The sequence below is a fragment of the Phoca vitulina genome, unplaced genomic scaffold (assembly GCF_004348235.1).
Source record: "Phoca vitulina isolate PV1807 unplaced genomic scaffold, GSC_HSeal_1.0 scaffold8, whole genome shotgun sequence".
In the NCBI taxonomy this organism is placed as follows: Eukaryota; Metazoa; Chordata; class Mammalia; order Carnivora; family Phocidae; genus Phoca; species Phoca vitulina.
In genome coordinates this window covers 23705227-23731382 of record NW_022589711.1, presented here as the reverse complement: position 1 = coordinate 23731382, position 26156 = coordinate 23705227, and the positions used below count along the sequence as shown (strand labels likewise).

Sequence of the window (26156 nt, the reverse complement as noted above, 5' to 3'; positions counted from 1 at the left end):
ATAATGCAAATATTTTTCTAACAGATATGAGTATACAAAGGGAAGCAAATTATTATAATTACTAGGTGACCAAAAACTTAGAAAAAGAACAGGTGAGTCTGTTTGTTTGTTTTGTGTTTTGGTGGCGAGGGGGGAGTGGTTAGCGATGGGGGGAGGCAGAGCAGAGAGCCAGCCTGGAATGGTTTAGCTCAAGGGCTCTTGCACACAAGCGTCATGGCCAAACACACACACTCCTGTTCCCTTCCTTGTTTATTTCCCGCCCAACTACTTCATGGTATTAGCTTTAGGAAAAGGTTCCCTCTGCCTCAGAGTTACTTTACTAACATTACCCACCGATATGGCATATATAACAAGTCCTTCGTAAGAAATGTCTCTTCATGGGGCACCTGGGTGGCTCGGTCAGTTAAGCAGCTGACTCTTGATTTCAGCTCAGGTCATGATCTTAGGGTCATGGAATCAAGCCCCACGTCGGGCTCCACACTCAGCATGGAGTCTGCTTGAGATTCTCTCTCTCCCTCTCCCTCTGCCCCTCCCCCCACTTGCACATGCTCTAAAATAAATAAAATCTTTTTTTTTTTTTTAAGATTTTATTTATTTATTTGACAGAGAGAGACACAGCGAGAGAGGGAACACAAGCAGGGGGAGTGGGAGAGGGAGAAGCAGGCTTCCCGCTGAGGAGGGAGCCCGATGTGGGGCCCTATCCCAGGACCCTGGGATCATGACCTGAGCCGAAGGCAGATGCTTAACGACTGAGCCACCCAGGCGCCCCACAAATAAAATCTTAAAAAAAATGTCGCTTCATAAAAAAAATAAAATTTAAAAATTAAAAAAAAAAGAAATGCCACTTCGAAATGATCTACAACACAATATGTTTCAGCAGCTTTCACGGTGATCAATTCTCCAAGAGACAAACCACAGTTGACTTCCTCAAGCACTCAGCTAAGTTGGTATAGTTATATAACTGACTTCAGAATCCTAAATATTTACCAGGCACAGAGACCAGTTGCCCCGCAATAAAGTCCCTTAAAATAGGACTTTTTTAGTGTGGGCACACAGCCACTTTTAATAAAGACTACTTTTTTTTTTTTTTAAGGCTACATTTCTAGCCCACCTTCCAGCTAGGTGTGGCCTTGTAATTATATCCCTGGCCAATGGGATACAATCAGTGGTTGCTAGCAAATGTTAACCACCTGTTCTCTCTGGGAGAAAAAGAGGTGATAAGAGAAGCCCTGGTTTGCAGTGTTGCCAATTTCCATGGCATAAATACTCCCCAAATGGCTAATTTCAAGTTTCTACCTTGATGGCCCTGAACATGGAACTGGAAAGAACTACAGCTCTCAAGTTGGTGCCAACTGGCTCCAGCACATCCCTGGGTGTAATAGAGTATTATATGTGATTTCTGGGCAACGTCCTTAAAGCAGGAGGCAAGTCTTAATGGATACGGACATGGCCTTCCCTTTGCTCCTCCTTACTGGCCAGAATACAGCCGAGATTGGTGGAAGTCCAGCCATCACACTGGATATTAAGGAGGAAGCTATGTATATAGAAATGGCAGACTCACAATAGAACAGCCCAGGTCCCTGCTGATCATTGCTAGCAGACTGGCCCTGGAATGTTACCCTGCAGACTTCATTTATGTAACACCTGTGAGAAAGAGGAAGCTTTCTATCTTGTAAATGCATCTGATAGTTAGAGCTTTCCCATTCATAGTGGAATCTGTCCCAACAGAGGGCATCACACAAGCTAAGGAATGAAACTGAACAAAACTAGGACTTGCATCTGTAGAACTGTAAAGGATTCGGATTTGAAACAATGACAAAATGTCTGAACCTTTCTGGAAGGGACAAAGAGGATAGAGAGAGAATAAAATCAGTGAAGAGAGCAGTCCACAGGGGAAGGGACTGGAAAGGCTGAGCTACCCGCTCTCCTGCTCAGCTCCCTGCTCCCCCAACCTACAGACCCATGACAAAGAGTGAGCAGCCAGTGCCCATGAGGCTTCCTCCTGGGGCCAGCTCCTGAAACCACGGCGGGGCTGGTCCATCCCCTCTGCGCTAGAGAGAGACTGTTCTCAGACCTGTTTCTTCTAGAGCATTTTTCCCAGGTGGAGAGGAGAAATGGGAGATGTTTAAGGTCACGTAGGGGCCAAAGTGAGTTGACTCAGAGGCAACAATAAGGTCAGCATATTCTGCCCTTCTGGAGTTTATTTAAAATACACTTTTCAGGCACAGACTGGTCTGATACTGTCTTTGTGTTGTACAGTGGCTTCCAGACAAATGTAGAATGACTTACTTAAAATATAGGTATAATTTATTATTACATGTGAACCCACCCCAAAAGTTAATATGCAAATGGAACGTAATAGTGTCATAAATATATTCTTACCTACTTTTGAAATACTCTTTCTCAAGTCCCTAGGAAACAGGTTTGCACCATCAAACCAGCAATTCAGCAATGCTGACTGAGTATCTGAGCGCATCCCTGTGCGTACTCTGTGGGGATCCTACAAGGACATTTTCCATTCACTCTGTACCTGAGAAGTCTCTGACTGTATATTTTATTCTACTTCAGTCTCTTGACAACTTCAGACTCAAGGACTCCTGTGTAATCAGCAAGATCTTTAATCCCTCCTCACCACCCACACCAACCTCCCCTCTAATACGGGTGATACTCACTCAGAGCCTGACACGGGTTGAGGGTGGGAGTGGGGGGCATGCTCAGTGACAAAGGAGGAAAGGGTGGGGAGCAGCAAGACCAAGTCAGCAGGAACAGAGGGAAGAGCCTGGCTGAGGCACACACAGATGATGAACACCTGGGGGAGAAGGGCTTCTGAAAGCAACTCTATACAGTACAATCTAGTTCTAAGATAAAAACCAGGAAAGAATGAAACTTCCAGTCACACCCCCCCACCCACCCGAGAATCCTAACAGTAGCTCCCATTTACAGGGACAGGGATCTTGTAGATAATTACTCTTAAGGCAAACATCCAGGCACTGGATGGAACTCTCTAGGTTCACATCCTGGCTCTAGCATTTGCTGACTGCAGCAAACTACATATGTGTGCCTAGTTCCAGTTCCTCCATTAAAAAAAAAAAAAAAGGATTATCAGGGATATTTTGCAGGGTGGTGGTAAAAATTAGAAAGCATGATATAATGCTCATATGCCAAAGGTCTGCACAAAACAATATTCTACCAATTAGAGCTATAAAACTTTAGGTTAGAAAAGAATATATGTGGTTACTGTTGATATGCAATCAAAAACTGAAATTAAGTTGATGGCATAGTTTTAAATTGTAACAAGTAAGTACCAGCTGAAATGAGCAACATTTATTAAATAATCCACCCTCTGATAATCTGGGCTCCCAGAGAAAAAGGAGATAAATTCAGATAAAATCTAGCACTGTTCTGCCAGCTCTGTTCTGTAAATCCTATCTCCATTTTCATACCTCTACTACCCTCACTTATGTTTCCGCTTAATAGCACCCCTATTCTCTTGAGCAAGAGGGAAAATTCTGTCATTTTCGTTTTTCATGGAAGCCTGACATCTGCAGACTACCTGTGCTATTCCACTGGACCACTGGCCAAATCCTAAAATGTAGCTTAAACATTTGTGAAGAAAGTCTACCTCTGTAAAAGTAAGTATACCTGCTAAGAAGTCTATCTTTAGCAATTTCATGCCTACGGGGCTAACTTGACACCAGAATATCCTACAAACTAAATGACCTTTTGTAGTCAGAAAACATATTATCTAAACAAGCTGTTTGCTTCCCTCCAGTATAATTCTGAATAAGAGGAAGAGAGCTCCTTCTGAAATCCAAATTCAAGTGAAACAGAAAGGATCCTCATGTTAAAAAGGTACATGGGAGGTACAGGAAACAGCCCATGGAGGGGGCTGTGAGCTGATTAACAGAAGCTATGAATTAATTCTTCAGTACCAACAACTTAGAAAAGAGGAATGTGGATTACAGTGTCTTGACCCGGAACTAGCATTGCTCATCATAAGGCTCTCTGCAGACTTTTAAGGCAACCAGTTACGCAGCTTCTGAATTAATTCTGTAGTTTATTTGAAGTATCATAGAAATAACTACTAGAGGTTTTAGTTATACACAAATACTAAGGAATTTTCTTGAATGAAGACATTTTAAATTGGGGTGCACATTTTGAACCCCATTAGCTCAAACTCAAAGTCAAACAAAAGCAAGGAAATAAACTCACTTGTCAAACTCGTCAAAGAGATCACAACTCTGCAGTTTTGAAAGAGCAAGTCGAAAATATTCCGCTAGAAAACAAATGGAATATTATAAATAAAAGGAATCATGGCTTCTTAGGTACATCGTAAGCCATCTGCCCCCTTCCCTCCCCCAAACCCATTTCAAACTGGTACAGCCCCATGGATTTATTCCGTGGTGAAAATTAATGATACAACTGCAATTAGCCAGCACCACTCAATAGGCACACTCCAAGGACACTTTACAAAAACTCCAGAAAAGAGAAAAAAAAAAGATGCTTAATCTGAAAACAATCATAAAAAAGTAACCCCCAAAATATCAACATCAGATGACATTAGTAGAGAATATAGCCTTTCAAACTGACATTAGTCTAAAAACCAGTTTTCAGTAAATTTAGATGTATTATCAAATTCTCTGCAATATAAAACATATACACACACATACATACAATACACAAGCACAAAACAGGATCAGTTGAATATGCAAAATCTAACTCAGAAAACTGTAAGCTTATCACCTCCTGGGCTTTCAGGGTCTCTCCCAAAACTACAACGTAAAGCTACATAAAGCCAGTTCATGTGTCAATAAGCAAAGAGAAGACTATTCTGTCATTAGTAGATAGAGTGATTCTCTCTCAATTTGGCAATAGTGAAATACCTGCTGGTTAAAAGGTTGATCAAGGAGCTAGGTCTTAAATTGATGAAATAAAATAAAACTCAGAGGTAAAGAGGCGAAAAGGGGAGCTGGGGAGGACGTTAACCCAACCCACAGGGTATCCTGCTAATTCTACATTGGAATAAACTAAGGCATCAGAACGCATGAATAATACCATGGCTAAACCAAAGTAAAAAAGCAGTTTCTCAATAAAAACAACAAATCTACCATTTTATTCTTAAATTCTACACTGCCTCAAAAAGGAGTAGGGATTTCTGTATTGAAATTTAATTTCCTTCATCCCATCTCCAAATCATTTTCTTTAGGAATCATTATGACACATAAAGATTAAAAGGCCCTAAAATTATATAAACATGTGGTTCACATCAAACACCATTCACATTAATAGGGTTAGGTAAAGGATAATATTACTGACCTGACGTTCTTATCCCATAGGGCAAATCAAACTTATCGCTACCATACAAGGAAGCAATCTTTTTAAAATCAGCTGCACACAGAAAAGGGTGAAACTGATGAAACCTGTGGGAAAAGGATGAAGAGTGATTTCCCCAAATGCCTACCATGTCTGCAGCCTTCTAAAATCACAGCTGAAATTAACTGCAGTAGAGTACACATCTTGATATACTGACTATATGAACGTGTAATTGTTTTTTTAATTCTTTAAAAATCACTACATGAACGTGTAATTGTTTTTTTAATTCTTTAAAAATCACCTGAAACAGTATTTAAGTATTATATAGAATGGAATATGCAATGCAACTACACAACCAGAACGTAAACACTTTCCAGGTTGTGGAACCAAAATTACGTCACAGCTTCAGGGGCTAACGAGGGGGGATCAAAATTTAAAACAAACCAACACCAAGTGATAACATGTTAGCCATCTGCAGGAAGAGACGAAGGAGGCAGTAAGGGAAAATAAAAGCACGAATGCTAAGCCACTCTCAAATTTAAAAGTACCGTGTGTACAAAGTTGTGTCAGCTGTGAAAATAAAAATATAACAAAAATTCGACACGCCGAGGATTAAACTCTTTTCTGATATCATTAAGACTTTCTCAAGAACAAGAACTGAGGGCACTGTCTTCCTATCATCTGCTCTGTCCTGCCCTGCTAACCCCACTCAGGTACCTCACAGACAAGAGAGCCAGTTTGAGGAGGGTGGGATGTGCTTCCATTCCCCACCTCTCCTCACTTTTAGCACCCAGCATGGAGTAAGCAGGCTACAGATGGTTAATAAATGATTGAATTTCAACTCCATGTTACTTCTTCACGGAACCAGTATGACGTAGAAAACAAAGTTTTTTTAATTAAAAAGAAGGAACAAGTCAAACTAGTCCATACTTCATCCCCCACACTTCGCTCCACTTTTCCAGTCCTAGCAGCGCTGCCCTTAGTCTAAAATCTACAGGTGCAGATCCCAGTGCCCTGGGGCTTCAGGGGCTGCATGACAAAAAGGAAATAAACAGCCGTGGGATAGGGGTGACATAGCTTCAGTTTCCTTCTGGCTTTGCCACTCAGGAGCCACTAACCTGGGACAAGTCCCATGAGCTTAACGTTTTCAGAGCGGAGTTAGAACTCACACCATATTCAGACTAAGGAACAGGTGAGGATGAGCCCTTCCTGCTTCACACAGGATCTGCGCCCCAGACTTAGTTGTGACAGTGACAGCAGTCTCGAGGCTCCAGCCTTATTTATACATGCTGGGTTCCAAGGGAAAACGTATTTATCCCCGGGGTAGACTGGGTTCCAGAGTAAAGTGTATTTCTTACTATGGGTCATGGTCAAAAAAGTTTAAAACCACTAGTTTTGCAGTGGTCCTAACTGGACACACCCCTGTTGAAAGACTACAAGTAGCCATGCATACCTGTGATCATACGCAGAAATGTTTTATGTACCTGCAGTTTCCTAGAGAGTTGATTTTAAAGGAATCTACAGCCCCAAGAGGTTAAGAACCAGTAATGAAAAGATACAGTAACATAATTAAAAGAAAACAGACATTTTTGATCCCGAATGGGTAAAATATTGAAAAGCCTGTACCTGTTTTACACAATTAAAATGACCAGACTGTCATTTATTTCTATTTCTCTAGAAGCACTTTGACCAGCAATCTGTCAAAGGTGAGGTGACGGAGGAAAAGAATATTTGTGGCTATTCTACAAGTCCTGACAACCCTGTAAAGATAATTATTTACATTCCAAGTATTTCACCGAAAGTCCCTCAAAGTCAGGAAAAAGGTCTCATCATAAAGTTTAACCTAGAGGCAAGGGACAAACAGCCACAAAATAGTAAGGGTGAAAAATAACATGGAAACGACAAAGGGGGGGTAGTAAAACCCTGAAGAATAGTTCACTTTTTTATAATCAAACACAACTCGGCCTCTCTAATCTCACCTGTGTAAAAAGAATACTGGTCTGATGGAATTCTTCAATGCCTTTGCTAAAAATATATGCAGAACTCTGACTAAAAGCACAAAAAGAGACAGGATATTCAAGCTCTTCCTTAAATACAGAGTGTCTACTCTCTACTGCTAAAATTCATATGGGAAAAAAAACTAAACAGGTGTGAGATATGATTACAAACACATTTTGAACATTTTGTATGTCACAATTTCTTTTAGATTTTTACCTCAGGAGAGAGGCAAAAGCTGGCTTCGATAAACAAGGCTGGATCTTATTTCTCCGCTTCATTTCCACAGGTGGTACCCTATGAGACAAAAATAGGGTCAGTCAGAAACCAGAACCAGGCAGCCCGCCCAAAGGAAAGCAAATGCCCTGGGAATCGGCTCAGTGCCACCACCCAGAGGCTTCCCAGGCATGGAATTAACAGCTCTCACAGAAGCTCTTGAGGGAGGACAGGACCTTGCATAGGTTTGAGGATGCATGGATACAAGGCAAGAGAGTGAGAAAGGCTGAGGTGACAAGCAACCCAGAAGTAATTCAACAAGCAGTGAACAAAGAGCCTTCAAGAAGGGCTAGGATTACGACACTGTGGAGGCCCCAAGCAGGCTGACTTTTTAGAAGTCCCCCCCGCCGCCCCCGCCCACCCAGAGCCTGAGGAACCCAACACACGCCCGTGCACATGGCTATCTCGGTCCTCCATGCCACATCTGGGGACACCTACCACAGAAACACAGACCTGCAGATGCAGCCTTGTGATCTGGCCTCCACAGATCACACTATTCAGAGTCCTATGGAACTCTCCTCTATTCTTGGCACAGCTTAGGCCCTTCTGGGTCTCCTGAATGGAGTGCTTGTCTCCACAATTTAAAAGGGTATTGTGAAACAAGACAAAGCACGAAAACAAGAATAAGCGAAGGGGACAGGGTGACAGGATCCAGATTTAACCAGCTTCATAACTGCTTAACAGAAGAACATGTTAATGATCAATGATATGAGGAACTCATCTTAAAAAAACTAATCCATTTTCTTATATAATCACAGGACTCAAACTAAAAGTATTGGTCTCAATTTTCAATGTTTTTGTTAAAAAATCCCCATAGTTGGAACTGCTAGGTTTCTAAACGACAAAGCTAGTGAAGTCCTTCTCAGAGAAACACCTTCTGTGAGTACCACAAATGGCAAGAATCCCTTGATTTATATGTATGGAAGGTACATAAATGTGGTGGACCAGCATATTAGACCATAAAAACCAAATTATATTCAGAGGACAAAATGAAGGGTAAGATACACTTCTTGGTTTCTAAGGTTATTCAAACAGAAAACCTTTTAGGATATTGAGAAGACAAGCTTTGAGTGGCTTTAAAAAGTTATCTGTCTTAAATAATTCTTAAGGAATTAAGTTCACAGCACAAAACCCACCTGAGGTAATTTTCCACAGTACTCTATATGACTGGAGTGATGTGTTAGCTTAGGAGTGTCATAAACATTCATCAAAGCCTGATGACAAAAGACTGTATAGAATTCAGATTCTTTACATTGTCTTCCTTATCATTTCCCTTGTGACACACAACAGGATTTGTAGGGAAGTAGCAATCTAGTAAACTCCTTGCTTTCTCTTCTGTTCTTGTCTTCCGTTACTAAGTGTGGTACAGAGATAGGACGCAGCAAAGACAGAAGGAGAGATCCCCATGGTATAACCCTCGTGTAGTGTGTAATCAAACTTCTAAGTCCTCTAGCTCATTATTTAAGTCCAAAGCCTAGAAACTTAGGTCCAAACCTACCCACCTGGCATTGGGTTTTCCCAGTGACCATTTGCCTAACTTCCTTCCATGAAGAGTATTACAATAATTTTTCAATCAACCAGTGGTGAAATAAATTCAGAAGCATCAATATTTTTTATCTAGTCGGATAAAAAAAACCAAAACAAAACCCAGAGACGTGATCTAGGATCTCCTATTGAAAAACTGGCAAAGAGTACTGATAGTTTAAGACAGGAAATTATCATGTGATTTATTTTGGTATCATATACTACCATCTACTCAGGATTTAAGGGTCATCAAAACTTTATTCCTAGCCAAAGGACTGGCAATAGGGAAAAGGATAAAAAGCTTATAAGTTTTCTCTGCAATAAAACTACCTGTGCCTCTTCAAAGTTTTATATGTGACATTTTAAGTCAACATGGTTTCATAATGTACATCTATCATCATTCACCAAATATTTTTAAACAAAGAGAGTCTATATTTTAATCAGCAATCTCTTATCCAAGCATTTTAGGCTCAACAGTCAAGTACAACTGAGTCCAAGAATGACGCCATCAATTCAAGGAAAGGAAATATTATATGATTGTCCCAAAGACAATCAACATCACTGCTTCACTGAAAAGTCAATAAAAAGAAGGTGCTATTTTATCAGTTTTAAACTGTTAGAGTACAATATAGAAGCTATCAGAATGGTAAAACCCCAATCGATAATGGAAAGCTAGAAAAGGCTCAAAATGTTAAAGAGGTGGTTTTTTGTTTGTTTTATAGGTCTCTCTAGGATCATTTGTGTGTCTCTGTGAAAGACTAGTTTGGGAATTATTTTTAAAGAGCAAAAATGATAGGGTGCCTGGGTGGCTCAGTCAGTTAAGCGTCTGACTCTTGGTTTCAACTCAGGTCATGATCTCAGGGCTGTGAGATTGAGCCCTGCGTCACGCTCAGTGCTGAGCGCAGAGTCTGCTTGAGGTTCTCTCCCTCTGTCCCTCCTCCCATCCCGCTCTTTCTCAAATAAATAAATTCCTTAAAAAAAATAATAAAGAGCAAAAATGAAACTTACCAATAGATGTTTGTTCCCCATAATATACAATGCAGCACATAATAGAGAAAGACAGCACTCAGGAATATGGCCACAAGGTACCCTCTCATGGCTGGCCCACCTGAAACACAGGAATGAAGTCCAAAGAAAAGGCAATATTATCTGTTCTATAGATGGGTTCACACAAAGACTCAAATACAAGATTAGTGAACAAACATATAGAGAGGGAAAGAGAAGTAAAATGATGTAGGCCTATTATTTTTGGAAATATCCACTAAATTTGCAGGAAAAGAGTATTTTTTTTTCTATCTCTCCTCAGCCTCTTTAGTCAATATAACATGGTAGGTAGACCAATAAACAGTACCATTGTTTCAAAGCTGGTGGCTTCCATACTACTTTTTCATGTTAGAGAAGTACCCATTTGATTTTTCAGTATCATAGCACAGGTAAATTTAGCTAATTTCTTACTTATTTTTGCACTACATAGACAGTTTGGTCCATTATACATTGTAGATAGATAAAAACCTGGACACAATCCTCTTTAGAATATAAATTTAAAAATCCTTCATAGGATATATATTTTTAAAAAACCTAACCATATTTAGTTCTCACTTTTGCTTCCTAGAAATAAGTTCTCACTTCCACATGCAATTCAATGCAAAAGACAAATTTAATATATTATATGGTTCTTATAAGAGATTTCAGTGCTTGTGATTTGAAACAAGTAAGCTATCTCTTTTCCTCTCTTATCAAGTTTCTGATTCATCTAGACAGTTGCACATACCACTCCTCCCACTCCTGTTCATATCTATTAACCTCAGTCGGGGCAACGCAGTGTAGACACTGTGAGTCTGAGGAGATACATTTCCAAATAATATCATGCTGTCTCCCTTTTAACAGTAAAATAAGGCCAAATGGAACTCTTAAAATAAGGCACTCCTTTGCCTTCATAAGTAGAATATAATAAATATAATTTAAGCTTTCCTTGATAATGTGGGGTCATAATTGTGCTGGGCTCCTCTGGAACCAAGAAGGGTGTGGGACTGTTTGCTAAGCAAAAGTCCTTATGCAGTGGAGATCGCTGGTTTCCCTTCCCTTGCTCTCAGCCGCTGCTTCTCACTGCTAGGCAGGTAGCCACCGCGCCCACATGCCGTTATTGTAAGGTAGTCAGAAATGCTTGTGTAAGGAGAAAGCAAATAGAGGAGGTAAATGAGCTAAACTGACACATCTACCTTAGTATACATAGTTCCTGTGAAAAGTCAACACTGCTTGGCAATCAGAAGACAGGAATCATGGCCCAGCTCCACATAATTCCTGGCTTGGGGCGGGGGGTAGTGCCTTAGATAAATCAGTTTACCTCTTCCAACTCGAGTATCCTTACATGTTTACAAGTGAGAGCACACAACCTACCTCTTTGAGCTATTAGGCAGATGACCCCAAATGATGGGTGTCTCAGACAACCTAGGACACAAAATATGTGAATAACTGTTGTTGGTTTTCTGAAATTGAAGTCAGCTGTGCTCTTTTTCTAAGTTGCAATATGCATGGGTTTTGAGAAAGCCAAAGTGAACCTTGGTCTACTCTGACTCAGCCTACACTGCATTCTTACTGGCCTAACAGAAAAAGGTAGTTGCATGTGGTTTTGGCAGAAAGCCCACATCCTCTGATGGCAAAGGGAGTAAAGCATGTAAAGAACATCTAGATCTGCTGCTTCCATCCCCTCAGGCCTGTGCATCTCTTTCCACTTTGTTTCGTCTTCCTCATCCATTTGTAATGTATGCTATCTTGATGTATTGTGGGTTATTTTAAAAAATTGCCTTAAATTCATGGTAAAAAGCAGGAAATGCATGATTATAGGTAGGTTAAAAAAAAAGGTATGGCTCTATGTTTCTTAAGGAATACTTGGTAAAATCCAAGTGATGGAGAGAATTAAGATTTGGGATTATCAGTAAAAATCTAAGACAGTGAGGTGTTTGGGATGTTAGATGCATCACCGAAATGGCTAATTAAAGAATGAAAGAGAATTTAGCTAGCCCAGAGCCTGGCCCTTATACTTGTTCAACAAATGTTAGCTTTCCTTCCTCCCCTCGTACTGGATGCATTGAGAAAGGTCAAGGAACTGGGGTCCAGCTGGGTGCTAAAAGGCAATCTGTCATACAGGGGAGACGTGACCACATTAAGCGCTGACCAAAGGCCATGAGCAATGTTTCATGATGACAAGATACAGGCCTATCAGTGTTCACCGGAGGACTGATGTGGACTTGGCTTGTCTCATCCCTTTGACTGATGTGACCTCAGCAAAATGCTTACCCCTCTCCTCATGCAGGTATTATCCAAACACGGATAGAGGATATATATAAAAGACTCCAAAGAACACAATGGGATTATTTATATATCCTGTGACTCCCTTAAAAATACACTGTAATTAACCCCCTTTTGTTGTACATGCTGATGGTCGCAGACATCAGGGGTGTTTGGCAACTCTGGGAGTTCTGGAATCCACCAGTTAGACTTGAACTGAAACGGTTTTACAAATTACTTAAGGCTGTCCTGAAAGGTATTTTACCATGGACCAATGTAGTCACAAAACAATCTGCCCAAATGCTCAAATATTTAAGACTCCACCTAGAAAAACATCATTTATGCAAACATCCAACATGAATGCCACTTACCAGTATCAGCAATCTTTTAAAATCCTATTTACATGTGAGATAAAACAGTATATGGAGGCTTAGAGAAAGAACTCAGTATTTACAATTCGATTTGCTCATCTGTCCCCCAAAAATGCATTCTTCGGGAAATTTATATATTATTTTACAAAGCACAGAAGTATAAGTAAGCGAGATTTTGTTTTTCATTCACTAATGAGTGTTTTAGCTGAAAACGCAGAAGTATGAGAGAACATTCTTTTTTCCTTTAAAAATTAAAATGAACCTACTCTTGAAGAGCCATTGCATACACCAGCTGAGAAAAATTTAGGAAGCTTAGCCACACTCTTGTATTTCATGGGCAATTCAAAGCATATTCAAGTTGCAAAGCAGACTGGGCCAGCCAGGATATCCTTGTAATAAACATGTATAGTTCCTCTGCTCGCTCGTAGGAAAAAAACTTCCACTAATAAACAAATTCTCTAATTATAATTCTATAAATGGAATGACCATTTTGCTTTGAACAAGTATTTCAAAAGAAAACCAGAATTTAACATAGAATGCTTGCTTTAAGGGAAAGAAAAAAAAAAAAAAGCAAGCCCTCAGTAGAGCTTCGGTTACCAAAACAAATAAGTTTGAAGATCTTGATATGAAACATGACAGACACAGCTTCTTGGCTGCAGTTGTTCCCAAGACCAGGGTCCTGATAACATTCTTTACACAATTTAAGTCATAATCTCGGGTGTGGGCAGAGGCCATCACGCAAGAGCAGGAATCATTGGCAAAGATCAACTATTTCTTCTCAAATTATTAATATCAATCTATTAATAATCTCTATATGTCAAAGTCCACTCAGTCGTGGGCAACAGTTTTCCCTTCTCTTTAATAATAAAAGTGTGTCTTATTTACGAACCATGAGAGACTATGGACTATGAAAAACAAACTGAGGGTTCTAGAGGGGAGGGGGTGGGGGGATGGGTTAGCCTGGTGATGGGTATTAAAGAGGGTATGTACTGAATGGAGCACTGGGTGTTATACGCAAACAATGAATCATGGAACACTACATCAAAAACTAATGATGTAGGGCGCCTGGGTGGCTCAGTCATTAAGCGTCTGCCTTCGGCTCAGGTCATGATCCCAGGGTCCTGGGATCGAGCCCCGCATCGGGCTCCCTGCTCCACGGGAAGCCTTTCTCCCTCTCCCACTCCCCCTGCTTGTGTTCCTTCTCTCGCTGTGTCTCTCTCTGTCAAATAAATAAATAAAATCTTTAAAAAAAAAAAAAAAAAACTAATGATGTAATGTATGGTGATTTTTTTTTAAAATATTTTAAAGATTTTTATTTATTTATTTATTTAACAGGGCTAGAGAGAGAGAGAGTAAGTAGGCAGAGCAGCAGACAGAGGGAGAGGGAGAAGCAGGCTCTCTGCCGAGCAGGGAGCCCGAGGCGGGGCTCGATCCCAGAACCCTGCGATCATGACCTGAGCCGAAGGCAGCTGCTTAACCAACTGAGCCACCCAGGCGCCCCTAATGTATGGTGATTAATATAACATAATAAAATTTTTTAAAAATGCAAAAAAAAAAAAGTGTGTCTTATTTGTGTGGAGCTTTAAAGTTCATAGACTGCTCTTACGTCTCTCACTTCACTTAAGGCTCAAAACGAGCCTGATAAACGGCAGGTAGGTATGATCTTCCTGATGAATGAGGAAACTGAAAGTCTCTGATGTTGATTTGCCCTAGGTCACACAGTTTGAGAGACAGAAATAGACTGAAGGTCTGACCATTTCTTCCTCACAGTTCTATTCCTGGTGTCATCCTGTCTCTCAAGACAAAAGGCATGAGGGGAACCCAAAAGAGAGTTCTAATCTATAACTTCCTGACAACACTTGTTTGGCAGCTAGAGTTCCTAAAGGGTAAATTCAGATATCTGTGAAAGGGAAATGGCTCTAGGGCAGCGTGCCCTCAAGTGACGTGACAGGTCCAAGGGGTCAGCACCAGATGGGGGCTTGGTAACACGCACATTCCTGAGCTCCTACTGGATCAGAATCTCTGGAGCTCAGGAATGTGCACTGAAACAAGCACCCACCAAAATAATTTTTACGCATACCAAAGTTTGAGAATCACTGCCATCGTATACTCAAGAGAACCACGGAGGGAAAAAAAATAATGGGTTTACTGAAATCAAGAGACCATCACAGATGTTATAATAATTATCCTGACTAGACTATGAGCTGCCTAAGAGCAAGACAGTAGGTCTTGTCTATCATTTTATTTCCAGCATTTCTAATACCTGTCACACAGAAGATGTTAAGTAGATAGCTGCTGAATGTAGTTACACATCCCATAATTAGATGCTTATGCCCCTCTTGTCCGTAGGCTCAGGGCCACCCAGGCTCTGAGACTGATCCCGGCCCAAGGAAAGGGAGCCTGAGGAACCCTGGCGTAGCAGCTCAACGTTCAGTCAGGTTCTGGCTGACTCCACGCTGACCTTGGCCATCTCCTTCACAAGGCCTGAATTCTGTTGCCGGCTCACTGGATGACATCCTTGTTTCCCAAAGTTTGCAGTCTTCTCTCTCTCAGCCACCCCAGCAGCTCTGCAACCAAACTGCCAATTTTTTAGTCACTTGGATCCCCATGTCCCCATCTACTCTGTTCTCCATGCCCCCTGCTGCCTCAGTGACTGAGGGTGACTGCTTTTCCACTCCTTGGTCTCACTTCACATGCCACGCACTGCGCTCAACAGTCTTACCCAACAGCTGCATCTCTGTGCATATTAGAAAAGAACAGCCCCTCCTGCTCTCCCGGCCATGTGGGCACAGATGCGGCATGGCCAGGCTTTCAGCCACAACTCTTCCCTTAGCCAGGCGCTCCTGTTCCTGGCTCACCTCCACAGCCTTACCAGGTGGCCCGACCTGCAGCCTGTGCCCATTCAGCCCTCAGAGAGTTCCTTCTCCACACAGGTCTCCACCAGTCCTCGGCTCACACTGACACACCCCAAGACGGTGTGAACTTGGTCAGCCCCTCATACATCCTGCCTGCCTTCCTCTTTGTATTTATTGCTCAGTTTATGACTGTTCTGTCATCACATGCCCATGTGAGCATTAGCTCCAGTTCTAGCTATGTAGTAATGTCTAGATTTTTTGGTCCAGCCCCATAGGTCCCCTAAGCCTCCTAGACCTAGCCATCTCCATACAGCCCAAGCCTCAACCGAGACACATAGGATCCCGCAGTAATCTATGTAAAGGGCTCAGTCTTCTTTAACTCATTTACCACCTCTTTTTAAAATATCATCCTTAGGGCGCCTGGGTGGCTCAGTCGTTAAGCATCTGCCTTCGGCTCAGGTCATGATCCCAGGGTCCTGGGATCGAGTCCCACATCGGGCTCCCTGCTCGGCGGGAAGCCTGCTTCTCCCTCTCCCACTCCCCCTGCTTGTGTTCCTGCTCTCGTTATCTCTCACTCTGTCAAATAAATAAATAAAATCTTTAAAATAAAATAAAATATCATCCTTATTACTAATTGGATGATCCTAATGTGTCTGGTAGCCTCATTAACATACAAAGGACCTACACCCTCTGGTGCTGATGATCACGTAAATAACAGCACAGTTTATTAAATTACTCACTAAATGCCCAACAGTACACTAAGCCCTTTTACACAAGATGACAAAAACAAGTATATTATCATCCCCATGCCAGAGATGCTTAATTACCAGAGCAGTGGCCAGAATTCAAACTCAGATCTGAGTTTAATTGTACATTATGGAAAACTTTTAAATTGTACATATGGGAAACTATAATCACCGTTGTTTTTTTTTTTTTTTTAACTATTACATCATGAACTTTATATTTACTTAAAACCTTTTTTAAAGTAAAACAAGGGAATGATATTTAATGATACACATTAAATATATGCATTTATTAAAATACACTTAGAAACATTAAAATATGAAAAAAATGTTTACTTTATAATTTAAAAAAATAAATCTTAAGGACTCAGTACTCTGATGAGATTTCTGCTAGAAGGACCTGAAAATTCTCAATAGGCCATAATTAAAGAATAAAGAGTAGCACATACAAAATTAATATGCCCTATTATACCTGAAAAAGTGAAGTTTAAATCTGAAATGTTGAGTTACTGGTATCTGATACAAATTAAGGGGAAAAAAATCTGACATTACTGAGAAAATAGAAAATTTGATTTAGGCATCATCCCCCTCCCCCAAATAACTGTCTAGTTTCAACAAATCGGACCAACTGTATACATTCTGGCTGATTTCTAAATACATAGTTTTTTCTTTCTGCATGGCAAAAGGAGAATATGTATAATTAACTCTCTCCTCCTCCCCCAGTTCTTTGGCTAATACAATGATAGGCAGCTAGGTCTACACATATATACACACACTCTTCTTTCAGTCTTTCAAGAAAAGCCAGTGCTTTTGCCAGATTTCATCGTTAGCATATGTAGACAGATCTTTTTACCTAATTAAAGCTAAGCTTTCACTGCCAAAGCAGATGACTGAATCCCCTCCTGAAAACTGGGTGTGCTTACTGCAAAGAATATAAAAAGGACAGAAATGACTTTTCAGCAGAATTTTGTTTTTTAATAGCACAGTGGGACACACTAAAATCATTCAGCTAATAGCATACTATACTGGATGCTAAAAATAAATGAACTAAAGTTCCTGTTTTCCAAGATCTCTCTCTTCAGACTCAGTTACATTGAAAATACACAAAGAAGCTTTTAAAGGAACTTCTTACGTTCCTACTGTTTATTCATATTTTCTCCCAGAGACCCATTTCTTCTCCCAGAGTGGAAATTTTCTCTATTTCCTTATATTAATACCCCACTGGTAAGATAACCTCTAAGGAATATTAGATGTTAACATGTTAATGACTGTGGCTGATTTTTTAAATTAACTTTATTGAGATAAAATTTTTATATAATAAAATGCACTTTTAGGTGTACAATTTGATGAGTTTTGACAAATGTATACAGTCATGTAACAACTACTAAAATCATACTAAACATTTCCATCAGCGCCCCCCTCCAAGTTCCCATGTTCCCCTTTACGGCCAACTCCCTTTCCCCCACTTCCTGGCCCCTGATCTGTTTATCGCTATACTTTTGCTTTTTCTAAAGGTTCATTTAAATAGAAGCATATGATAAGTATCTTATATCTAGCTTATTTCAGTTGGTAAAAATGCTTTTGAAAAAACTGTCCATGTTGTTGCTTATATCAGGAATTCACTTTTTTTTTTACAGTTAAGTAGTATTCCATTGTATGCCTATACCGCAACTATTTATCAATTTACCAGCTAATAGACATTTGAGTCTCTTCAGTTTTTGTTGTTGTTGTTGTTACTGTTAGCAACACTACATTAAACATTCAAGTACAAGTCTTTGTATAAGCATATGTTCTCATGGGTCATATAGTAAATGTATGTTTAACTTTATGTAAAAACTTTATATTGTATTCTGGTGCCTATTCCTGAACAGATTTGCTTCAATTCCTCAGTTAAAAGAAAAAAAAAAAAAACCCTCCACCCACAACAATTCAAGTTATTGATGCCACTGAATACAAATCACTGACAGAAGTAAGAATTGATACATCTGTTAATATCAAGCGCTCAGCATGGGTGTGTACTCCTGGAGATGAGAAACAGAGCTGGCAGTCTGAGGAGGGAACTGTTACACTGTTTCTAAATAAGTAGGACTATCTGTTGGGAGACCTAAAGTTCAATATTTTGGACTCCTGCTGTTCAAAGTGGGATCCATGGACCAGCAGTGTTGGTACCACCTGGGAACTTGGTAGAAATGCAGACCCGCAGCTCCACACCCTTGATCCACTGCATCACATGGACACTTTAACGAGACCCCCAGGTGATGTGTGTTTGAGAAGTACTGATGGAGATGGTCAAGGAAAGAGAAATTACATCCCAGAGGGTCGGGCCTCGTTTTTGAGAGGAACCGGAAGCTCACCCTAAGTTCCTCGCTATCTCTTTTAAAAGTCTTTTGGACTTGACCTTTTCAATTTTCCAATCAACAGAATTTTCTCTGAAGAAACCAGTCAGATTCTCTCTGAAATAACTGACTTTAAGGCAAATTTCCCTCACATTCTAGGGAATATTTGTGGTTGCCTTGTAAATTCCCTAAACATTTTCATTCCTATATCGTTTTCAGTCTTATCCTTCCACTTGCTACCACTATCACCACGATACTCCTGGTATTTTGAGAGGAAATTCCTCTCATTATATCTACAGGACACACATTTCATTCTGCATTGCCTAAAATGGTCAAGTGCATCACCAGCCAAACCTTTACAACAGCATTCCCAATTGCTGTTGTTCACAGCTTGAACCCCGGAATTACAGACCTCAGAGCTGGGAAGAGTCCACGGCATGTTGACAGAGAAAGGGCTTATGTCACCATATTATAGAAGAGACAGCCAGGATTTAGAAAAATTTAAAAACTTGCCAAAGGGGATGTCACTCACAAGTAGCAGAGTCCATGGCGTAAAAGGACATTTTTATGTGGACTTTCCTCCAGCACAATTCCAGTCTCATAGTGGGGGCACAGTAATAACCCACTAGTCTTGGTTTTGTTCTAGTCCTCTCCAACCTCCACGGTTTTCAATTCCCGAACCACCTCCTTCGGGTGGCACTTCACTGACCTGGGTCTCACTCCTCTAACTTCTCTGCCTACGTTTCTAGGTCTCTTCCTCCTGGGCACACGTAAATGTGGGCCTTCTCCAGCTCTTATCTTAATTAATGCTGGTTCCTAAACCCACGTGCCCATTTCTTCTCAGCTTCTAGCAATGATCTCTAATCTCTCTTTAAACCAGCCCACGTGCTGCACCTGGCGCCAAATCCTCAAAGCCCAGCTCTCATTCTGTCACCCACTCCACAGGGAAACCATCAGTGGCTTCCCACTGGCTGCCAAATAGATATAAAATCGCTTAGCCTGGCATGTAGGACTTCTATAATTTGGTCCTTCCACCTTCTCCTCTTCCACTCCATGCAATTTATTCTTTGCAGGTAGCAGCATAATTCGGTGTTAAGGTTGCCTGCGAGGCAAACAGACCCTGGGGGTTTGAGTCTCAGCTCTACAAATCTGACCAGTTCTAGGACCCTGGGAAGTTGCTTAACCTCTTTATAACTCAGTGTCCTAGGCTGTAAGATGGAATAATACCACCCAAAAGAGCTATTGTAAGTAGTAAATATAAAGCACTTAGGTAAAAGTCTGGCACGCAGTAAGGGTTCTCCTAATCTTGTTCTCATTCTTCTTTTAAAACTAATGAAATATTAACTGCCCATATACCAAGCCCTTACTAAAAAATGAACTTTGTAACAGCCTGGCAAAGACCCTAAAGAACTAATGACATTGTACTAATAATAGCCTCAGAAAATTAAGCTTCCATTACGATGCTAGCTATTTCTGCACATTCATTTCAACATTTCAAAGTATCCGTGGTAGGAAGACTTATTCATCTGCTTCTGAATAAGAAATGAAAGGTTTGATTGATCAAGGTAATAGTAATCCGTCAGCAAAACTCATGTTAGAATTAGACCCTATTTCTGGCTATAGAAGCAACATCTTTTTATGCTTTTCATAATACAACTGCTCTGGAGTTCTAGTAAAAAAACAAACAATCCAGACTTGTAATCAGCATATCAAATTTATGTCTTGAAGCAAGAAATAAAATCAAGAACTCTGCAAATAATTTGAGTGGACAAATGGTTTCATCTTACACTGTTATACTGTTGAGAAGGATTCAACTACTGCGTTCTAGATTCAGAAAGAAATAGCAGGGTCAATCAGCAATGTCTAACAAGGTAAGGATGAGGAGCTGAGTGTCTCAGCCCTAGAGAATGGGAGCAGAAAATGAAACACTGCAACAGATGGCAATAAAAATAGTTTTAATGTTCTGAACACTTACATAATAGAACTGTTCTAAATATTCTACACATGTAATTCTTTTAATCCTCAAAACCACCCCTTAAGAAAGGTACTATTGTCATCCCTATCACACAGATGATGACACTAAAGCACAGAGAACATATAACGTACTCAAGAATCCCCAGGTAGTAAGTGGCAGAGCTGGAATCAGAGAGCAGGCACACACCAGAATCCATGCTCTTCACCATTATGCTATAGAGACTCAAAATATTTCCATCTGATGCCAGGAGATGTAAAGACTGGCAGGAAAGACAGTTCTACAAATCACCAAGATGATGACAGCTCAGATTCCATTAAATTAGGATATGTCTGTCAGTAAGAAACCTGCAGATCCAGCCCTACGTCCAGCCCAAGTTGGTGGTGTTCAAGAGTTTTGCAAGCCCAGTGGCTCAGGACCCTGGGGAAGGGCTTTGAAACCACTCATGAATAATCTCGGTGTGAACAATGAAGAGCTCAAAAGATTCCCAAGGACCAAATCCCAAAACCATTGTAAATGTCCAAATCTGCCAGTACCACTAAAGAAAGCATTATGTTCTCAATGGGCGTCCTTCACAAAAATTATTTTCAAACAAAACAGTAATGTAACAAATTTGCCAGGAGAATAACTGCTTTCTGATGAGCCTTCACAAATCAGGACTGTATGGACACACGGGTAAAACGTGGAGCTAATTCCTGATGGACATTTGAGCTCCAGAGCTTTCTCAGAATACATTTATGAAGTGGGGTTTTAAATTTGTACATGGGTTCCAGGAATGGTAAGGAGAATATGCCTAAAAATCATAGTAAGGTACTTTAATAAAATTATTATTAATTGTAGCATTTAAGGATGGAGAGGGAACTCGAGTTCATTCTATTGAGAAAACAAGGACCAGGGAGGGCAAGCATCTTGCCCAAGGTTACACAGCTTATTAACAGCAGTTTCTAAAATAGCTGTGATGCATGTAATGATCTAGTTTTAACTTCAGTGTTTTCTTACTCTTTTACTTCCATACTGGCTTGGAGTAGTCCCAAAGAAGATCTATTCACGCTGAGAATAAAAAAAAACATTTAAGGGGCATTCAGCTGGGTTGGTCAGAAGAGCATGCAACTCCTGATCTTGGGGTCATGAGTTCTAGCCCCAGATTGGGTGTAGCGATTACTTAAATGAATAAACTTTAAAATAATAATAAAAGTATTTATAAGTTCCATAGCTCAACTTTGGGATATGCTGATGAGTCACTGGTTACATTAAAAGTCTCATGGGCCCTCTGGCCACATGTTGAACTAGTAAGAGATAAATTAATAGGCATTTTAGGGGCACCTGGGTGGCTCAGTCCTCAAGCATCTGCCTTCGGCTCAGGTCATGACCCCAGGGTCCTGGGATTGAGCCCCGCATCAGGCTCCCTGCTCGGTGGGGAGCCTGCTTCTCCCCCTCCCACTCCCCCTGCTTGTGTTCCTGCTCTCTCTCTCTCTCTCTCTGTCAAATAAATAAATAAAATCTTTAAAAAAAATAAAAAATAAACTAATAGGCATTTTAAAGTCATTTGGAAGAGGTGGCAACATTGTATAAGAACATTTCAACTGTTCAAACTCACATCTAAGAAGTCTGAGACAGTGGTAGTGTTGCCTTGACTTACCTGCACTTTTAGGAATCTGTTTCCCAAAGGCACTCTGCTCCTGAAGGTGAAGGATGTGGTAGGGTCCCAGAGGCCCGGGAGCCTGTCTGCTAAATTGTCGGAGCCTGTCCACTAGAAATAAGCCAAGACAAAGGGTTGGGCTGCTTCTTCACTTGCAAGTGCTGCAAGAAAACACAAAGATAGCATGCTCATTAAGAATGGGCTTCACTGCCCAAGAAAAACTTTAAGCCATTAAAAAATGTTTACTGAATACATCGTCTTAGTAAACTCACTCCTGACCCCTCCCAAAATGTTTGACAGGGTGATGAAATTACCAAAAACAAAACAAAAATCCAAGAACAAAACCAGCAGCGTATATTACATTACTAGAGCTCATGACTGGTTATCCACCGGATCCCGCTCAGGCTCCTTGGGGAAAAAAAAAAACCCCAGCTCAATTAATCCAAAACAACCTGGTCATGAAAGAACCATCTGTCTTATTTTTCAGCTTCTCTCAACACACATACACACAGCGTTATTGTTAAATGCAGAGGTGAGAAAGGAAACTGTCGCTCCGAAAACCCTCCAAGGAGGAAGGGAAAGGAGACAGGAGAATGAGGAGGAGGTCAAGAAGAATGAAAATATCTAGGAGAAAGTGAGGGGAAAGAAAGCATGGAGAAATTACAAGAACAACTAGTTTAAGAATGTGCTGTGGGCTACTTTCTCAAAATAATAAATAAACAAATAAATAAAAATTAAAAAAAAAATCCCAAACTGCTCTTGCTACAGCTCTTCTTACACAAGACTAACCCTGCTACAAAAACAAACAAAACAAAAACTGCACACTCTGCACTTGTGCTAGTAGAAAATGTTATTTTTAAAAAATTCTTGGGGCGCCTGGGTGGCTCAGCTGGTTAAGCGGCTGTTTTCAGCTCAGGTCATGATCCCAGGGTCCTGGGATCGAGCCCCGCATCGGGCTCCCTGCTCCGTGGGGAGCCTGCTTCTCCCTCTCCCTCTGGCTGCCTCTCTGCCTACTTGGTCTCTCTCTCTCTGTCAAATAAATAAATAAAATCTTAAAAAAAATAAATAAAAAAAATTCTTGGGAAATATCAAAAAACCAAACCAACAAAAATATGGCAAATACTTTAAGAAGTCACTATGAACTCTGATGTCCTATGATAAGGAAATACTTGTGCTTAACTATTATGAAAATCATTTAATAACATGAAAAAATATTTAGAATCTACCAAGAAGGAAAAATTTTAAAAGCTGAGAACACGAAAATTATTTCTACGTATAAGATGGATGTGTGTGTGACACATTACCAAAAGACACTAGAAAAAAACGAAATCCACTGATGTGCTAAGTTGTGGATTACAGGGAATTTTTTTCTTTGAAATTGAAAATTTATAGAGACACCAAAAAATTCTTATTTCCACTTTTGAAATGCCAAGTAGTTGATGCATTTAGAAATTAGAAGAAAGGCAAAGTGGTGCTCTCTAGTAGCTATTATTATAATGGAAGTCTCCATTGTGAAGCAGAATTTTGAGCCTAAGGACCTTATGGGTAATTATACATTTGTGCCTTAGAATCATTCTCCCTAAATGCAAAGAAAGTGCAACTCCTGGGTTTCTATCATCTTCTGCCCACTAGTACTTATTACCAGCTGAAAGTAAAGGAGAAATCACAATTTTGAAGTTGGAAGGGTCCTTTAAAATTATCCGAATACTTGGTAAAAAAAAAAAACCCAAACAGTATCATATCATATCAGGAACAGCTGGGGGATGGGAACTTAGTTACACCTGGAGAAACTTAAATCAAGACAGGAAACAAGATCGCCCATTCTCATGTTTGAACGACTGTCATGAAGCGGCATTAGCCTGGTTCTGAAGGCTTAGTGGGCTAAGGGGAAAAGGAGGGGGGTTAAGCCAAAACCAGTAAACACAATATTCAAGGAGTTAGGTTTGAGTCAGTAAGAGAGAACTTGCTAATATTTGGGTTGCCTAAAGATAATACAGGAAAGATAATACAGGTTGCATTATTGGATGAGTCACTTGTTACTAAAGACACTCTGTTCTAAAAACCACTTGGGAGGCTTTGGACAGTAGTGCTTAACAAACTTAAATGTCCATTGGCATCACCCGAGCATCTTGTTCAACTGTAGATTCTGATTCAGTAGGTCTGGGGTGGGGCCTGAGAATCTGCATTTCTAGCAAGCTGCCTGGTAATGCCAAGGCTGTGAGTCAAGAGTGCCAAGGATGTAACACGACTATAAGCCTTAGAATGTGATTTAAACCAGTGTTTCCCCAAAGTGCATAGTCTTCCAACCATATGACTTCAAAAGTTCTCTCCCACCTGGATTTGGGGGCAGATGACTAATAAATTGGGTAAGTGGTAATTAGCAGGATTTCGTGAGTCCACACATTCAAAATTCAAAGAAAGTTTGTATCCTGGTATCTTGCAGTACCTGCCCCCATCATACTTTTGAACAATAATTTATTTTGCACAATTCTAAAGAAGAGATGTTTTACTTCCATTAAAAAAATGATGCTCATACTCCAAGCTTGGCAAATATTTAAAAACAAGTAACTACATTGTAAATATGCACTCAGCATTAAAAAATGCAGTTACTTATGATTTCAGTATACAACAGTTAACAGAGATGTAGAATGAAAGAAAATATGGCTATAATTTTTTCCCAGTGATCTGTGGCATAAAATCGTGTGTCTCCAAAGGTGGGGAGGGGTAAGTCTCCCAAGGCTACAATTTGTGGTCTTCTTTTTCAATGGAGGGCTTTGCATTATTTACCTAGCCCTGAAATTTCACCTCCCTACCATCCAACAGAGTCATAAAAATTCCTTCAATGTTTTAAAAGTCCCTGTTTCTGGCTCTGCTCCCCTATCTAAAAAACCTGGACTTTAATCAGTTCAAAATCCTATGTGATGTCTTTCCTGGAGATATGTGCCAATATCTGAACACTTATCTTCACACTTTAAGGTATATCTTCCTTAAATTTAAAAGCCTTTTTATGTTTCTCTCCCAGAGTAAATAAGCCAACAACTAAGAGGGAACCAGTTTCCTGCCTTTCTTCTGACTCTGAAAGTCAGAGTTTGCTGTTTCAGTTTGCTTAAGAGTTTGCTGTTTCAGTTTGCTTAAGAGTTTGCTGTTTCAGTTTGCCTAAAAGTTGTAAGTAGCATTCCATCCGATTGACAAAAGCCCTTTTTCTTCAAACTGCTTATTTACTTGTCAGTTAATTCTGAATGAACCTAGCTTATTCTGCTCCTTGGGAAGTATCACCTGTTAATTCCTCTTTTGCTATTTTTAAAAGAAAAATGTGAGTTAACGTGAGGGTAAGCCATCAGATGAACCTACATAAAATCTTAAGGTTAAAGTATTGGAAATTTTTCTGCTTTCCACAGCACATGAAAATATGTGATGATACTTTTATTACTATCCATCAGATGATTCTCTAAAGCCAAATTACAAATATGATGCAAATCTTAATTTGGGGTACTTTATAATACTATTACAAGTAAACCAATACATGTGATAAGTATTTTTTTATGAAATCATATAATCCTAGATTTACTTTCTAATACTAGTAGGTTAATCCTTTTGGCAAAGTGAGTCAAATTTATTTCCTGATAAAATTAATTCTGAAAGTTTCCACCATCCACAATAACTGTTGATTTAATCAGTAAATAATTTCTCACTGCCAACTCTATACCAGACATTGTTCTAGGCACTAAAGATCGTGAAAGAAAAAAAACAGATTACCAACCAGGAGAGAGGCAGATATTAGCAAGCAGTTCACAAGTAATTATTTATTTATTTAATTATTTTTTTATTATTATGTTCAGTTAGC

The 26156-nt window shown here is 40.0% G+C and overlaps 1 protein-coding gene across 7 annotated transcripts in view; it reads right to left on the bottom strand.

Moving 5' to 3' along the window:
- Positions 1-26156, bottom strand: part of ST3GAL6 (ST3 beta-galactoside alpha-2,3-sialyltransferase 6) — a 63171-nt gene that overhangs the window by 18695 nt on the left and 18320 nt on the right. For 3 of the 7 annotated variants that reach the window (XM_032406399.1, XM_032406398.1, XM_032406400.1), the window contains exons 2-6: positions 22313-22473; positions 10117-10216; positions 7528-7605; positions 5317-5420; positions 4213-4276 (exon numbers count right to left, since the gene is read on the bottom strand). In XM_032406399.1, coding sequence (XP_032262290.1) covers positions 4213-4276; positions 5317-5420; positions 7528-7605; positions 10117-10205 — 335 coding nt within the window. In that variant the 5' untranslated portion in view covers positions 10206-10216; positions 22313-22473. Of the gene's footprint in view, positions 1-4212; positions 4277-5316; positions 5421-7527; positions 7606-8022; positions 9919-10116; positions 10217-11505; positions 13605-21672; positions 21724-22312; positions 22474-26156 lie in introns of those variants that run through there. The other 4 variants (XM_032406401.1, XM_032406403.1, XM_032406404.1 and 1 more) reach the window with 4 other exon arrangements.